Genomic DNA, 18,788 nt, shown 5'->3' with positions numbered 1-18,788 from the left:
CCTGTTGGTAATTTGCTTTTCTTCTTTCTACTCTTTGAGGATTATTTCTATTATTTGTTCTTTGACACTGGTTTTTAAAGAAAAGGTTATTTAGTCTTTTTTCCCACTGTGGCCCTTAGTTGAGTGTAATTTTTTATAGCATTACTGTCTGAAAAGGATGTATTTATTATTTATTTTTTTGCATTTGGTTCTGAAGCCTTTATATGCTATAATTAATTTTATTTAATTAATTAATTTAGAATATTTTTCCATGGTTACAAGATTTATATTCTCTCCCTCCTCTCCCCACCCCCTCCCATAGCTGAAATGCAATTCCACTGGGTTTTACATGTGTCATTCATGATGAGTTTTTCTGAAGGTGCCAGGGTACTGCTGAGGAAAAGGTATATTCCTTTCTATTCCCATTCAGCTTTCTAGAGGTCTATCAAATCTAACTCTTATAAAAAAATTTTCACCTCCTTAACTTCTTTCATGTTTATTTTTGGTTTCATTCATCTAATTCTGAGAAAGGTGGTTTAATGTTCCCAACTCATATAGTTTTATTTTTACTTCATTTTATAACTCATGTAACTTCTCCTTAAGGAATTTGGATGCTATGCCATTTGGCGCATGTGTTTACTACTGACATTTCATTATCTATGGTACCTTTTATCAAGCTGTAATTTGCAATTTTATTCCTTATCTCTTTTAATTAAATAAATTTTGGGGGGGCGGGAGGAACCCTGGATCAATTTTCACTTTTGCATTGTGTGGGATCATAAATGTTACCCTTAATTTTTTAAACTTTAGCTGAAGCATAATATATTCTTCTCTAGCCTTTTACTTTTACTCTGTATATGACTCCTTACTTTAAAAATATTTCTTGTAGACAGTATATTATGGGATTCTGGCTTTTAATCCACTCTGTTATCTTCTTCCACTTTATGAGTGAATTCATCCTGTTCATATCCACAGTTGTAATTACTTGTGTGTTTCCCTCTTATTTTCTCCATTTATCTTTCTCTTTCTCTCCTTTCAGCCTTTCCCTGATCATGTTTTGCTTCTCATTACTACCTTCCCTTTTTGTCCTCATTTGTCTGTCTCCCCTTTCTCTTATTCCCCCTCCCCTTTTTACTTCCCTAAAACAAGTTTCTATAGTCAAGTGCGGACCTTATTCCCACTTTGTGCCAATTCCAATGAGAGTAAGTTTTAGGAATTGCTTGTCACTCTCCCATATTATCCACATTGTATTGATTTATGTATCTTCTCAGGTGAAATAATTCATCTCCACCTCCTTTACTCTTTTCCAAGTGTGTTCTTTCTTATCCTTCAATTTTATCTGTCATCCCATCATATTCATCTTCCACATTATACTCTCTATACTATTCACTCCCCTAATAGTAATAAAGTTCTTAAATATATTCAGTACTTTGAATATTCTAAGTATTTTGAATATTTTAATTATCTCAAGCCTCATAGATATGATCAAAGGTATCTTATTACCTTCCCATGAGGTAATTTGGCCCCCCAAATTCCATTTAGTGCATTAAGTATATATTAACTACATCACCTTCCTATATAGTAATGTAAACACTGATAATCCCCACTGAGTCTTGGGTACCACAAGTACCTTAAATCTCTTGTACCACAGATATCTTAAATATCCTAGTTATTATTTTCCCTCATGAATGTAATGTGTGCCACCCAATTGAGTACCTTAAGTTTTCTTTTTGTTTACCTTTTTATACTTCTTTTCAGTGTTAAGATTTGACATCAAATTTTCTTTTCAGCACTAATCTCATTATAAGGAATGCCTGGAAGTTTTCTATTTCATTAAATATAATTTTCTTCTCCTGGAATATTATGTTCAGTTTAGGTTTCTAGGTGTTTATTAACTGTAGTCCTAAATCCTTTGCCTTCCAGAATATTACATCCCATGTCTTCTGGTCCTTTAATGTAAAAACTGCTAGGTCCTGTATAATCCTGATTATGAATCCATGATATTAATTGTTTTTTTACTGGTTTGTTTTTCCTGTCTGCTTATAGGATTTTCTCCTTGGCTTGGGGAGTTCTGGAAATTGGCTATAATAATCCTGTAAGTTTTTAATTTGGGATCTCCTTCTGGGGGTAATTAGTAGATTCTTTCAATTTCTATTTTCCTCTATTGTTTGAGGATATCGGGATATTTCAAGTATTCGTCCATTATCTCTCCTAAATACATTTTCAGGTCAGTTGTTTTCCCAGTGAGATATTTCGGGTTTTCTTCTATTTTTTCATTCTTTTGAATTTCTTTTATTGTTTCCTGATGTCTTAAGGAGTCATTAGCTTCCATTTGTACAATTATCGTTTTTCAGAGATCCATTTTCATCTTTTGATTTTGTACTTACTTTTTTGGGAAGTTATTTTCTTGTTTGAGGTTTTGCACTTCCTTTTTTAGGAAGCTGTTTTCTTCAATGAATTTTGTTCTAAGACATTAACTTTTTCTATTAATTTTCTTTTCAAATTTTTTTTCTCCAAATCTTTACTCTTTTAAAAAAAATATAACTTCCTTCTTAAAATCAATATTACATATGGGTTTCAAGGCAGAAGAGCAATATGGGATAGGCAGTAGGGGTTAAGTTACTTGTCTGGGGTCAAATTTGAATCCAGGCCTGTCTTTAGGCCCAGATCTCAATCCACTGAACCACTTTACTATTTTTTTTTAAATCCTTACCTTCCATCTTGGAATCGTTGCTGTGTATTGGTTTCAAGGCAGAAGAGTGGTAAGGGCTAGACAATGGGAGTTAAGTGACTTACCCAGGGTCACAAAGTTGGGAAGTGTCTGAGGCCAAATTTGAACCCAGGACCTCCTGTCTCTGGGCCTGGCTCTCAATCCACTGAGCCACTTAGCTGCCTCCTTACTATTTGTTTTTTCATCCTCTTTTAGAGCTCTTTTAGGAGTTCATTTTGAGCCTACATCCTTTCATATTTTCTATTGAGTCAACACATTTTCATTTTTGTATTGCAGTCTTCTCAGACTGAATTTTGGCTATCTCTGTTCCTGTAAGTTTTCCAGGGTCAGACTTTTTTCTTGGTCTTTTGCTCATTTTGTGGGGCCTTTTTCACAACTTTTGCCAATATGTTGAAGCTTGACTCTATTCCTGATGTGGAGAAGAACTGTCTTGAGTTTCTATTTTGGTCATTTTGATGCCTGGGATGAGCTAGGCTGCTTCTTGGCTTCCAAACTGAGTATTTTTGCAGATATTGTTTGAGCCAGATCCCAATAGGCTCCACTCTCTCCTCCCATGGCTAGACCTTGTTAGGTTCAGATCCTCCCAATGCTGTCCATGCTATGTCGTACTAAACTCTGCAATAGCTAAACAACACTGAGCTGCTATTTCATTGTCTTTGGAGTTAATTTATTATAATATGAAACAAATGCTAAGAAACCAAGGTAATTAGGAGATTTTCAGCAATAAAGTTAAAAGCAACACATTACACAAATGTTTTGATGTTATCACAGCTTCAATTTCAGTGACCTCATAATTTTCTGTTTGCCAACAGTACGAAATAAACCATTTCAAGGTAGTACAAACCTTTATATACTGAATGTCAAATGATCTCTCATTCCAAATCTAAAAAACAAAAGAAATTTTTAAATAAGGTTGAAATATAAAAGTCCAAATGTAAAACAAGAAGTATAATAAATAGAACCCCTTTCCCATGTTTCACTGTCACTTTTCTTACTTTCAGTAGTTAAAGAATGCATATATTTATGGTTTATAAGACATTAAGGTATTTTTAAAGAAAAAAAAAGCTTTCATTTTAAAGGAATTAAACATACTGTGAAATTTACTAGAAATCAAGGGGGGAATCAAAACAAAATTTTCAAAACAACAGGTTTAAGAAATTTAGTCCTTTGCCTATATTCTGAAGGCCAAATATTAGTCAGCAAATTGTATTTTAACATGTTAAATGGGCATCCATAAAATATATTATTATACCAAATAGACAAATCAAATACTTAATGGTCATAGGAAGGAAAATAGCAAGGAATATTAATGAAATATACTATGATTAGAATTAGGCACCCTTAAAAACAAGCCCATTTTCCCTCTTTTACAGATGAGGGAGATGAGGCCCAAAAGTTAAGTAGCTTGCCCAAACTCTCATAGTTACTTAATGTCAAGACTGAAACTAGAAAATAGCTCTTCAGTCTCCCAGTCCCTGATGGATATACAGAAGAAGAGAGGAGAGTGGATGGCAATTCCAAAGAAGTTAAAGGTCATTTATATTACCAAAGGAAATAAATAGGCAGATGACAAGGAGGACCAATTACATGATGGAATATAATAGCATTTAAATATAAAAGTTAACCAAAGATGCAGGGTAAAAAGAAAAAAATTAAAGATAACTTTAAATATATTACTAACCCCAATATAATCAATGTCCAAATTATGATACTTTTTAGCACCCAATATCCAAGACACAATATATAATGCAGTAATGGAGGGACTGTCATAGGGCCAGCTTTTACCTGAACCTATCCAACCAGGAAATGACCATGGCAACCCTAAGAAAGAGACAGTAAAAGCATAAAAGGCTGAGTTAATAGAGTAAGTCAATCAATGTTAAAGTAATGCTTAGTTTTTTACACACATATATAAAAACATATCATGGAATATCTTCTCATCTGAGAATTTCACAGACAGAATAGATATCCATGTTCTTTTCCAATAATACTAAAAGCCTTTTTTTAGATGAAAACAAAATGTTTTTTGATATTCAACACCTTCTCAATTGTCAACTGCCTCTCCACTTTGACTGGAGGCTAGAGGGTGAGGCATGAAACTCCTCCCAAAGTCTTCCTTCATAGCAGGCTCAAAACTTTACAGTATTTTCTTCAGTGACTCTATATAAGCTACCTCTTAGAGCTTCCTTTTGTGTATTCTTTTCCCCATTATATAGCAAACTCCTTGAGGGCAGAGTGTTTGTCTATTACATAGAAAGCACTTAATAAAAGTTATTAAATTTAGGAAATGTGCCTACTGGTTCAGGGAATAGGGGAGAATATTTTTTTAATTTGGTCAAATCTATCTGATTCTAAATGTCAAGTTGAATGTTATTAATAAATTGGTATGAACTCATCAAGAGATCATTTATATATGTGAGTGTCTATGTGTCTGTGTATATAGTATATATACAAATATAGTATTTTATAGTATATACTTTTTAATATATTATATATCATATCTACTTACATTATATATTTATAGTATTATATAATATACTAACTATAATATAGTTAATAGAATATAATATATTAATAATATGCTTAATATATCATGTGTTATTATATATTATATGCAATTGCACTATTGTATTTTCTGTAGTATTGTATAATGTAGTATTATATATTTTCATGATTTATATATAATATATACTAGTATTATTATATTATAAAGCATTGTATACTTACTATAGAGTAGTATAATTTTATAGTATTGTATAACATAGTATACATACTTTTATTATACCATAGAGTACATATTATATATCATATGTGCTATAATTATATTACTATATATAATGCAGTAATAATTCGATGATCTCTCAGTGAACTTATGCTAACATATTATTCTATAGATTGTATACATACACATATGTATTGAGGGGCAGTGCAGCATACAAGTAGACAGCATGGAGTGTTAGATTTGAAATAAGAGAATCTGAGTCTGAATTCCAGTTCAATCTCTTACTCCCTCTGTGACTTTAAAGGAATCAATTAATCTTTCTAATCATCAGTTTCCTCATTTTTAAAATACGAGGTTGACCTAACTGCCTTCTAAGATCCTCTCTAGATCTCAATCAATAATCATATATTTATAATGTGAAAATAGAAATAAAAGAACTGACTTAGTAAGGATGCCAAATCTGAACATAATGAACATTTTTATAACATATATAAGTAAATATAAAGGTGATGCCCCTAAGTGTTACTTGAGTAACTGAGCTTCTCTAGTTAGTCACCTGGAGATAATACCCATTCTGATAATGTTACAATTGTTCACAACACTCTGAAGTTCTTTTCTACAACTACTCTGGGTTTAGAAAATGTACCCTTAAAAAAAAAGTCATGTGACTTTATAATCATACCTTGTTCTAGAATATAAAATTGATATTAATGTTCAGCCTTTTAGATATTTGATTTAAGCAATTAGTCAAGTCATCTGAATCTCCAGTGAATGAGTTGTTACTAGACTTGATTCTAATAATTTAGTTTATTTCCCAAATCAAACTCATGTTCAAAGAATAAAGAGTAATGCCATTATAAAGTAATGAGAGCTTTACTCATCTGGATAGGCAATCTCTAAAGGAGAATCAAAAATTAAATTTCCAACCAATAAGTTTAATATTGGGATTCCTCTTCTTAGCTTCCTTCATCAACCACCATTCATAGCCCCGGAAATAGTTCTCATCGCCTTTATAGTGCATATGGGAGGGTTCAGTGCCATCTAAACAGAACAGAGGGGAAAAAAGGCAAATAAATTTTTAGTTTACAGCTCTTCAAACTATGCTAGATTCACCTAATAACACACTTCTAAGAAACGGTATTCCAGATTTCAATCTAAAACAAACAAACAAAAATTCACAGAAAGATTTCTTAAATGACTGGTCAAAAATGTTAAAATTTAATCTATATTTTTATAATTAAATAATTTGCAAACAGAGAGAAGTATTCAGAGCCTGTTAAAACTTCTAGCCCTTAGAAATTTACAGGATTGTGTGAAGATGGCCAAGTAGGGTGAAGGATTCCCTTGCTCTCCAAACTCCTCCACAAATAATCAGAAAAAAACTCTATACAGAATCAATGCTAAAATCTGCAACACCAGATAAGAGTCAGGAGGGAAGCTGAGCAACCAAGGACAAATAGGGAAAAAGGTCTCTCTCACTTCTCTGGCCTCAGTCTCACCGGGCAGGGCAAATAACACAACAGAATCAACAAGTGCCAAGCCCTAGGGCAGTGATAGGGAACCTTTTGGAGATGGAGTGCTGCTCTGCCTCCACATCAATCCAGACAAAGTGCCATGCAATGCCCACCTACCCCACCCACCCTTACTTACCTCAGACAGGAGAGGAAGGAAGGACTCCTATTGGGAGGGTGGGCAGAGGGATGAGGCATGAGAGGGGCTTGCGGAGAGGAGGAGAATGGCCCAAATGCTCTGCTCCCCTCCAGGTATGCTCCCCTGAAACCTAGCTCCTCTCCAATCCCACCACAGGAATCACCTCCACCAAAGACTCAATAGGCTGCTATCTGCACTGAACCCTCACACAGCATGTCAGTCTCCCCAGTTATTTTCTGAGGCAGAGATTCAGAGACAGACATTGAGTTGTTAGGCTCTGGATTATTAGGCTATGAAATTCTTCACCTCCTTTCTATATTTCTCTCATATTTTTTTGCTTACTAATAAATCTAGCTATTAATAGTCTTGTGACTTCAGGGCTAATTAAAATTTTGGCAACCACCCATTGTAATTATTACATAATTAAGAAACAGGATTATATCTTGATTATTTTTTGAAAAGTTTAAGATCTGTGATCACAGAATAACTAAATTAGGAAAAACTGCTGATACTGATGTAATTATGAGTGGGGTAGGGGGTTTCACATTCATAATAAGACTTAGCATCTTTAACATTAAAAGAATGAAGGGCATGGCATACAATATTTCAAAGAGCAAAGAAACTGGGTTTACAACCCAGAATGTCATATCCAGCAAAGTTGAGCATAATTTCACAAGAAGAAAAATGAATATTTAATGAACTAAAAGAGTTTCAACTACTCTTGGGGGGGAAACCTAGAAAACAGCAGAAAAGCTGATCTATAAGAATCATAAGAAGATAAGACCAAATAAGCGACCCAAAACGTCAAATTGTTTACTTCTCATATAAGAAAATATCATTGATAGCCTCTAAGAATAACCATTACTTAGATAAGTCAAAAGAGTATATATAGTAAAAAGACTTGAAAGAAATGAAATCAGCTAAAAATAGCAAAAAAAAAAAAGGAAAAATTAGAGTTAAAATGGAACAATTATCTCATATAAAAGAGACGTCATAAGGAAGGGACAGAAGGGTAGAGGAGTGGTAGTAATAGAACCCTATTCTCATCTTTTCTTTCTTTGTTTTAATAATATAAGCATTCAGAGATATACATTTTCCTCTAATTACTGCTTTTGCTATATTGATAACTATTCTGACACTTATATAACTACTTAGGATAATTGTAGGTTCAGGGTATGGTATTTTAGGGCCAGTAATCTGGTTTGGGAAGGATAGACCAGCCCAGGGCAGGCAGAGCCAGACCTTGAGCTAATAAACACAGACTATATATAATCACAGGACAGTTTGGGTTTAATAAATAAGGGAAAGGTAAAAGGGGTTTGGGATAGTTAAACTAAAGAATATAAATAAACCTCCCACCAAATCTAGCTGTTGGCTTCAGAGAGATGGTACTTGCATTATGAGTTACCTCTCTACCTAAAAGTCCCAGTTCCTATAATAAAATACACTTCACTAACCCAAATCCCCCCTTAGATGGTTATAGAGGTAGTAGGGTTGGAAGGTAAGCAGGAACAGGGCTCAAAGGAAGGTCTCACTGACAGATGGTTTTAAGTGTCTTAAGCAGCTCTGCAGGAATATCTCTCAATCAGCATCAACAGGATACACAGGTACAGGTGGTTGATAAGAAGGATCACAAGGAAAGCCATAGGAGAGAGAATAGCTAGTTCACCAGGTCCACCCTAGGAGACTAGACAACCTCAACCTCCAGCTTAACTGTCCGTTCGAAGAAGATAGTCCTGTCACTTCTCCAGAATTTCAGAACCTTCTTGCTTCTGCTTTTTCCTGTTCCTGCTTATTTCCTTATAACAATATCCCATAGGTTTTGGTATGTTGTCTCATTATCAATCTCATTAATGAAATGATTGTTTCCATGATTTATTCTTTAACCTACTCATTATTTAAGATTAAGTTATTTAGTCTCCAGTTAGTTTTTACTTTTTTTGTTTCCATGGTCCTCATTATATACAATTTAATTTCATTATGGCCTGAAAAGGATACATTTAATTTTCTACTTTTCCACATTTAATGATAATGTTTTTGTTCCTGAAAAGATGGTAAATCTTTGCAAATATACTATGTAATACTGACAATAAAGTAGACTCATTTATGAAATTTAACTATCTAAGATTCTCTTCATATCCTTGACTTCTTCCCTATTTATTTTATTAGATTTCTTGTTCTGAGAGGGGAAAATTGAAGTCCCCCACTATTATTATTTTATTTTCTACTTCCATTTGGAGCTCACAAGCTTTTCCTTTAAAAATATGGATGCTGTAACATTTGGTAAGTATAGGTTTACTATCAATAGCACTTAATTATCTATAGTATCTTTTAACACAATATAGTTTCTTTGTTTATCTCTTTTGATTATATCTATTTTAGCTTTAACATTGTCAGAGATCATGATTGCTACGGGAAGGGTGTATGGAGGGAAAGGAGGGAAGGAATATGATTCCTATAACCAAGGAATAATGTTGTAAATTGCCTAAATAAATAAAATTTTAAAAATATATAAATAAAATGGCCTAAAGTTCTCCTTTTAGCTCGATTTTATCTTTGAAGCAGGCCCAAGGGAGATCTACACATCTCACCATTTGAGATGCTTTTTGGGCATCCCCCTATAAAGGCTAAGCTTTTTTTCCCCCTGCATATACATCATTGCTAGGGGAAAGATACTTATATTGCTTCCTATATACAGGATTTACAAATATATTACAAGAACTTCAAGAATGTGAAGGTGCAATACAAGTAAGACCTATAGACTTTTCCCTTCATGATCTAAACCCAGGAGACAAATTATACATATAGAACTTCCAGTCCACAGAAAGGTCCATTTCAAGTACTGTTAACCACTCCAACAACTATAAAAATTGAAGAAAAGAACTCTTGGATATTGCTCACACATAAAACAAGTACCTACCATCGAAACCGATTGACTATATCCTGTCACATGCATTGGAGATAAAAGTCCATCGACAACTGGCCACTATTTTGACTGACATTGAACTTCTGAATTTTTTTTTCAATAAAATGGGTAAGTGTATAATTTGTATATACATAATTTATATTTTTTTATGTTTCGGTGCCATAAATGATGAATCAGATGTTGGCCACACCTGCCTCAGGAGGGATTATATAAAAGTATAAAAATTATAATTGTACAAATATCATATAGTATTTGTTAGATTTAAATATGAAAATTATAATTGTATAATTATGTAGTATTTGTTAGACTTAAATTGATATTTCCAGGTTCTTATTTTCCATAGAGCATAATTTTCACAAAAAATCCAAGGTTTAGGATTGTATTCTTTGTAATTGTAATGACTATTACTTGTCATTGCAATTGTAATTTGTAAAATCCAAGATTTAAATTTTTTTGAGGAATTTCAGAAAAAGAAATTCACTAATTCCATGAATCATGAAAAAATGAGCTGTTTTAAGAAGACATAATAAAGAAACCTACACTGCATCAGATCTAGAATGAACTATGGGAAGTATTGATCAAATTGAAGTTGGTTGAAAGCATTTAATGAATGTAAACTTCTAATTGGCTTTTTGTCATTTTACCTATCTACCATTGGTTTTGCTTTCTTTATCTTATATTTCTTTCTTTTCCTCATATTATAATAGTTTTCTGTTAGAAAGTGTAATATTGTAGGTACCTATAACTAGAAGACTTTTGGAGGTACAAGATAGTTGCGTTTAAATGATTCATTGGGGAGACTAGTCTTCCAAGGAATTACAGGGAATTACAAGTGATATTAATCACTTTCTCTAATTTAACTGGGGAACTGGAGGTCCTTTTACCACAGAGATGTGTAAAGCTATACCAGCCCACAGTGAAAAGAAGTAGAAACCTGAGAGACAGGAAGTGAGGTAAGAAGGGGATATAAAAGGCCAGCACAAGGATGGAGAAGGGCTTTTTGACCTTTTTGGGGTTGGGAGATAGTTGGTTGTTGGTAGTTGATCATTGGGGGTTGGTTGCTGGTGGTACAGATTGATGATTAGTTGGGGGATATATATATATATATAAATTCTGTCTGGTAAGTTGAGCTGAAGGGTGATCAGCTGGACTTTCTCTAACGGCAGTTATAGGTAATGGACTTCTCTACTAGTAGCAAAGCAACGATCCAGAACTATTCTGAGGAACTTAGGAGAAAGAACACTATCCATATCCAAAGGAAGAACTGTGGGAAAAGAAACACAGAAGAAAAACAACCGCTTGATCACATGGGACAGTGGGGCTATGACTGGGAAAATAGACTAAAAGATCACCCTAGTGCAAATATTAATAATAAGGAAACGGGTCTTTATCGATAACGCATTCAAACCCAGTGGAATTGTGCATCAGATATGGGAGGGGGTGGGGGCAGGTGAGGAAGGAACATGAGTCTTATAATCATGGGAAATTATTCTAAATTATTTAATTAAATAAAATTTAAAAAAAAGAAATGTGATTTTAAGTGACTTCCCTTCCTTTCTCAGTTATTTCCTTTTATACCTGTCCCTTTTTCAATTTCTCAGTGCAATTCCAAACTTTACATTTTCATCTATCATCTTTAAAAAAAAGTTATATTCCATTATATATTTACTTTAGCTAACCTAAGAACAATCTGTGGCTTTTAGACAGAAAAATCTTGACACAAAATTAAGATTATAGCAGCTTTCCAACTGAGACACAAAGTAGGGATGTCTATGTTCCAACAGAAGGCACTTTAAATTTAAAATTTTCCCAAACTTCCTACCTGTCGTTTGTCCATCACCACCTATTTCCACTTTCAGAATATGTAAAGAAGCACCAAAGTTTGGCTAAGAAAAAGAATTAACAAGATTAATAACATCCTTAAGTATGCTCAATGCTTAAAGTACTTTAAGAAAAGTTATTACCTAGTTTTATAGGTAAAACAAACAAGACAAAATTTAAAGCAATAATCATTTTTACAACAATCAGTTCAAGTAGCTAAAAGAAAAAAAGTTTCACTTTTAAAATTTAAGGTCTCCAAACAACTGTTAATATAACCATAAAATGTCTCTTTTAATAAATGTTACCTTAAACAAATAATCCAATATTTCAGACCGATAAGGCTCAGGATAATTGACCAGAAGTCGGGAGGTTGCCTAAAAAAAAGAGTTTTCAAAGAAGAAAAGTATTATTGAAAATTTTTTAAAACAATGATAGCCACTTAATCAGATACCCAACTTTCCCATATTAAAAAGAAACCATGGGTTTGTTTTAATGAAACATTCACTGCCTAAATTAGAATCTGAGGGAGCCAAGAAGAAGCATGGAGCAAGACATGTATATTATCAGTTAAGAAATGAAACGGTCACCTTTGGTCTAGCTATTTTCTTAAGACTTTTTAGGAAATTATAAGCATTATAACAGGGAAAACTTCAGGATGAGCCATCATAGTTTCAACTACAAAAGAAAGAAGTAATGTGCCTGGAAAGTCTCACCTACATCAGCAAAAATCATCAGCATTAAGATATACTCAAACCTGAACAAATTTATCAACACATAAAACAGAGTTACAGTATACTAATAGGCAAGAGCTTGCAAAAGACTTGGAGAATAAAGAACTCACCAAGCAAGAGTCAGTGCAAGGCATGAATCACACAGAATCACTACATTCAATAATGTTTGATTCAGAAAATGAAGAAGACCAAGAACCTTATGAATATATCAAACTTTACAATCAAGATCACAAAGCTTTACAAAAGGGGGAGACAGATGATTTCATTAACAACTCAAATCAAGAACAAACAATCCAGTCAGAAGAGTTAGCTAAGGACATAAACTACACAATCTCATTAGAAGAGATGCTGGCAACATTGTGTAAAAATGGATACTTGACTCTGGACTCCAAACCCCAGGAGTCCTTCCTAGCTCCCAGAATGCCCTCTAATCTCACTATGATTTCCACCTGGGCAAGGTCAAGAATTTCTATTTAACCTGTCTGTAAAGGCTTTTGGGCCTCTTTTCTACTTCCACTTCGGAGCAGATGCATCTCTCATGATGTGAGTGAAATTGAATTGGGCCTCTTTGGCCAACCTAGCATGTACCTTTCTTACTTGTATTTTCTTAAATTCTCAACCTTTAATAAAACTCTAAAAATATAATAAAATAAAAATAAAACTCCTTGCAGAGAGAAACTAATTTCTACCTGCCTCAGTTTCCCCCAAATTTTAACTACTACAATTGGGAGTCAAGAATTACCAAGAACTTTGTGAAAAGTATGAGGAAGTGGATAAAGACACTAAATTAGCAGTACAACAAAATCATATACCTGATAGAAAACAAAGAGAAGAAGCAAACAATGTAATGATCCTATCACATCTTCCTTTCTCTGACATCTTCTGACAACTCACAAACTAGACTGTCAATTAACAAAATATATACAAGCTTTACAAACAAGAATAGCAGAGTTCATGAAATGGGCTTGACACAACAAACAGTACCCCTGGATTATAATTTGCACAACATCAAACCAGGAGACATAGTATACTTAAAAAATTTCAATAGAAAATTGGCTACAGACATAAAATGGACTGGACCACATGAAGTATTTCTTAATACCCCAACGGCTATAAAAGTTGCAGGGAAAGACTCATGGTTTCACTGTTCCCACGTGAAACCAGAAAAAAGTCAACATCACTGTAACAGACATAGAAGATAGACAAAAATGGTCCTGAAAATGAAAACAAAAACTAATTAACATAAAAAGTACACCACAAAGAAATTATAGTGACACATAATGTTCAAGACAACTTTCCAACCCAGAGGAAAAGCAACCCAGAGGAAAAGCATCCCAGAGGAAAAGATTTTAAACCAGCCCAGAGGAAAAGCATCAAGAAAAGCTGCTAGAGACAAGAAACAAAGAGGAAAAGCTGAAATGGACAGCTAAGACTTTGAACTTTGTAAATTTGTTTATATAAGAAGAGGACAGATAGAAAAGAGACATATGTAAGACTGAGTGTGTTGAAATAATAAAACAAAAGTAATTTCACATATTAGGGAAATAGCATGTATCACTACATAACTTGGAAGAAAGAAGAGATCCATCAGTCAACATGAGAAGTGGAAATCTGAAGAAATTTAATAAGTATTAATTCAACACAACACTATTAAAACACAAAATCACAAACTGACACATTGAGAGACCTTGTTTAATTAAATAAGCAAGTGTCTGAAATTGTATTTATGCAAAATGTAAATATGTATATAGTTAGTTCCATAGGTCTTAGGCAAATAGAAAGATCAATAGATATTTCTATTTGACTGACATCAGGATGTGGAACAATGTATATTGTTGTATTATATGTAAACATTTTCTGTAAATAATGTATTTGTTTTAGTTAACTTAGCAAAAGTAATATTAGCACTAAGATCCAAATTTCTTGTAATAGTTTTGTTTAACATTTATTGTACTGAATTTATTGTAAAACCCAAAACTACCCTTACCCAAACTTTCCTGCTAAGAATTCCTTAGAGTATATTTAGTAAATTGGTAACTATAATATAAATAAGTGACCTTGGAAGGCCACAACAAAAAAAGGGGATGACTGTGGAAAGGGAACAAGACTGACAGTTGGTGAGGGAAGGGGCAACTGGGAGTGGCAGTTGGGTCTTGTGACTAGCACTTCCTTCCTGCCGCGCTGGACTTCCTGCCTGAGGTTGGAGGAGGGAGGAGCTTCAGTCCAGTCTGGAGTGGTATGCCTCTTCTTGGTTCAGCCCAAAGATTCAGGCCCAATCACTTCTGAAAGTTATAACTGTTCTTGTTTGCTTTCTGACTACTGCTAAGATTCTGAATTAGACAAAGCGAGGACTGATATAGAGTAGACAGAAATGGGAGAAACATGCCACCAGCCTATGAGGCCTGGCCTCAGTTCTGTAGCTGAGGAAAAAAAAAACTCCAAACCCAACTGGTTATTAAACTTTATGTTATTTGAATTCGCAGTCAGATAAGTGGACTATCTTTTCTGGGGCATAGAGGGAGCTGAACATCAGTTCAGTCATTCAAGACAAACAGTCCTTATCAGACCCCTGCTTCTTCCTTTCGGCAGGGGGCATCTCTCTCTTTTGCCTCACTGAGCAATATTCCTTCTCTCCCCTTAAACTCCTCCATGCCCTACTACAAACCTCACATTACCCCCTGTTCTTCATATCCTCCCCATTTCCTTTCCCAATAAATATTACAACTGACCATACCATGTCAACAATACCTTGTGCTATTTGCCACCAAAAAGCATTTTAAGGTCTGTATTTGTGTATTAATGAGCTCTGTAAAACACCTCTAGGGCAGGTCTCTTTCTCAAATGTAAAATGTAAAATCAAAACACCCTGCTTATTTTAAAGCTGTCCTGAAAACAAAATGAGATAATATGAAAATCTCCAGGAAAGTGTAAAGATTATACTAGTAAAAGGCAATTTTACTAACAAGGGCAAACAAGTTATTTTTAAACTATTCAAGAGCAATATTACATCTTATAGTAGCATTTTGAATTATGAGTCTTCTAGTTTTAATTTTAATAGCTGAGTTTTAAAAGAACTACATTCCTAGTTAAATTTTCATTATTTTAGCTTTAGAATTTAAGACTATCAAGAGTAAAGAACTAATCATTGCCTTTTAAATATATGCTTATGTTTTGCATGATAATACATATATAACCCAGATTGAATTGCTTGCCCCTTCCAGTAGGGTAGAGGAAAGAAGGGAGGGAGACAATTTGGATCATTTCACTACAGAAAACTTATGTGGAAATGTGTTATTAAAATTAAAAAACAAATAAATGAAATATATGGACTAGGTCATAGTCCATATGTTGCCCAATGCCTATACAAATGGGCTTATTATAATGATTATAAGTCAGAAATGTGATGAGGTCAAAAAGGGTAGTGAGAATTAGATTGCAAAAACTGTAAAGGTCAAAGAAAAACAAATGAATAAGAGTAAATCCCAAGTCTTAGTTTTTATGATCTTTAAGTCACGACATGCTATCAGACACCCCCCCCACCCCACCCCCCGTGGGCTAACATTTCACTATTGAAAATCTCATTGACTCAGTGACCCACTGTTCCCAGCTCTGCTTGCAATTTTGGGAGAGGCTCTGTTGAGTAAGGCAACACTGAGTCTACAGCCTTTTTGCATCACATAGTCATTGTCACATACCTGAGAAATTGGTACCCTAATTAGAAATTATTCTGTACTATTCCCATTCCCACTATTCCCATAACTATTCCCACATATTGGGGAGGAATTGAGATGCAACTTAACCTTAACCCAACCTCTTTTACAGACATTGACTTTTGTAAATTGTCTTTTATTTCATTACAAAAGTTACCAATCTAAGCTGTCCCATCCTGAAAGCCATTTGCTGAACTCCAGTGATCAACTTAGTCAATGTGTAGGTCAACTGGGACATACTTATAATAAATTCCTTTTATTTCTCTGTCCTGATTTTTGCCTCATTAATCAAAGTAAAAGCCCAAACAAAGACTTTTCCTGTTAATTGTCTCATCTTGTCCAAGTGATATCTAATATTCTGCAACTTCACTGAGTAGTGATTACCAAACCTTTGAAGAGCTCTAGCAAGCACAAACCTTTTACCTCCAACCCATTTTTGTCCTTTACCTGGCTTTCTTTTGTTCTTTTATGTCTTTTTAAAAATTTAATTGGTTTATGAAATCCTTGTGCATCCACAAAGAGTTATCTAGATAACCTTTTCTTCCTTCTTTGTCAGAACTGCTTCTCTACCTCTTTAGAATTTCATTCTTTGAGAGCTTTCTATTCCTTTTAGATTAATTCCTCTTGGAAAATTTTAGGCTCAAAGATCCTACCATTCTTTTTTTTTCTTAACTTTTTGAAGTTAGCACTCTCATAAAGAGGGTGTATGTGTCAGACACTAACTAGCTTTCCTATCCTCTATCCTCTTGTCATAAATTCTAAAATAGATAGTACCTTCTCCATTCGGTTTCCTTTGAAAGAAGTGATTGTATCACTTCTAAAGATGGTAAGGTTAAAAACCGATGTCTTGTCTCAGGCTGATAGGCCCAAAATAGCAGCCTCAGACCTGGATCTCTCTAATAATGCAATATGACTACTACATTTAAGTAACAACGGGTTTAATATAATAAATAAAACAAGGATCAGGAATGGAAAGGAGGGCCAAGGTAATTCCCTAACTTTAATACTTCTATTACTCCACCCTCCAAGCTAATAGGCTCCCAGGAGCCTGCCTTTAGTATCTTGCAACTAACTGACCTGTCTGTACAAAAAAATTCCCTCATTCTAGCTTCCCTAGCTTCCTATGGTCACTCCCAAACCAGTCTTTGGAAAAGGCCATATAGTTCAGTTTTGCTGAATAGAGTGTTGACTAAATGGCCACAGCCCCAGCCTGCAGGGTTTCCTTGAAAACACAGGTTCAAGTCTCTCTTTCCAGTTAGCTTTTCATACAGGTCACAAAATGTATCTTCACTTGTAGAACAGAACAAAATAGTTAGGAACAGATGAAAATCTCAATCTGAAAGCTGGAAAGCTGATCTGAGGGCTTCAACTGTCAGGGCCAAACTTGTCAGGGAAGTCAGTTAACTCCAACAGGAAGTTATCCCTCCAAATTCCAAGGATAACAGGAACCCAGCTCTCAGCTCCATCTCAGCCCTATCTTTATTTTGCCCTGAGATTCCTTTTGGAACTCTTTCTTTTGAGTTCCATCCGTGAGTCACTTGCTTTGTAACCAGTATCTTTTGCACCTTACTTTTCTTGTTTCTTTATTCTAATACCTTCAGCAACCTTTCAACCCAACCAACAACCCTGTGAGTGAGAAAAACTCACTATGAGGATTAGATTTCAATGTTAGCCATATTCTTATGATAATTGTAACTGTAATTTTAAGATAGTTAGCTTAGGTCATGATTCTAGCAGTCTTTGTGTGAATATTCTAGTATAAGTATTAAGGTTTTTGAATTAAGTAAATAACCACTTTAGCATAAGACTCAGAGCCCAGAGACATTCTTCTCCCACCCACTCCCCAAACTATCAAATGACTCTTAGGTCATGTTCAGAAGATTTCTTTTATCAAATAAGGGGTCCTTCCTAGTTGACCTAACAAATGGACACTGCTTTGTGGGTGTTTTTGTTCTTAGAAGGGTATGATTATAATCTTGTACTATTTTGGTATAAAAGGTCTCTCAAAGTGCTCAGAGTCTTCTGGTCTTAAACCATGTCCAGCTTCGTTGGGAAACTTGGTCCTCTTCCAATACCCAACTTGGAGATTTTGACTCAGTTTCTCTAAAACTGCATACCTGTGTTTAGAGAAATTATGCAACAACCCTTCAAATTGATAAGATTCACCTCTACAATAAAAATCCCTTCAGTTGGTTCCCCTGCCTGTTAAATGATGCTAATCTCATCAATGTAAGTCCAAAAAGTATTAGCTGCTCTATTTGTTGAGAGAACTCAACATCAACCATGTAAAAGATTTCCCAAAGCACTAATAATAAGAGAAATACAAATCAAAATAGCTCTGGAGTTTCACCAAATACCAAGTACACTGACAAAGAAAAGAAAAAATGAAAATAGTCAATAGAATGGGCTGGGGGTGTCAAGAAAAGACATACATACTAATTCACTATTGGGGATGTGGGGTGGGCCAATTATTCTTGAAAGCAATTTGGAATTATTCAAAGAAATTGATTAAAATGAA

The 18,788-nt window shown here is 34.3% G+C and overlaps 1 protein-coding gene across 3 annotated transcripts in view; it reads right to left on the bottom strand.

Moving 5' to 3' along the window:
* The window catches only part of GALC (galactosylceramidase), an 80,891-nt gene that overhangs the window by 54,977 nt on the left and 7,126 nt on the right, over window positions 1-18,788 (bottom strand). For all 3 annotated transcript variants that reach the window (XR_008914942.1, XM_007472677.3, XM_056810575.1), the window contains exons 2-6: window positions 12,135-12,203; window positions 11,831-11,894; window positions 6,360-6,473; window positions 4,392-4,531; window positions 3,555-3,593 (exon numbers count right to left, since the gene is read on the bottom strand). Coding sequence is in view for 2 of the 3 variants with exons in the window: in XM_007472677.3 (XP_007472739.2) it covers window positions 3,555-3,593; window positions 4,392-4,531; window positions 6,360-6,473; window positions 11,831-11,894; window positions 12,135-12,203 (426 nt within the window). In the remaining variant the exon portion in view is untranslated. The remainder of the gene's footprint in view (window positions 1-3,554; window positions 3,594-4,391; window positions 4,532-6,359; window positions 6,474-11,830; window positions 11,895-12,134; window positions 12,204-18,788) is intronic.

This window comes from Monodelphis domestica, chromosome 1 (assembly GCF_027887165.1).
Source record: "Monodelphis domestica isolate mMonDom1 chromosome 1, mMonDom1.pri, whole genome shotgun sequence".
NCBI classification, from domain to species: domain Eukaryota; kingdom Metazoa; phylum Chordata; class Mammalia; order Didelphimorphia; family Didelphidae; genus Monodelphis; species Monodelphis domestica.
Note: the sequence above shows the minus strand (reverse complement) of the source record. Positions and strands in the feature narration are given on the sequence as shown.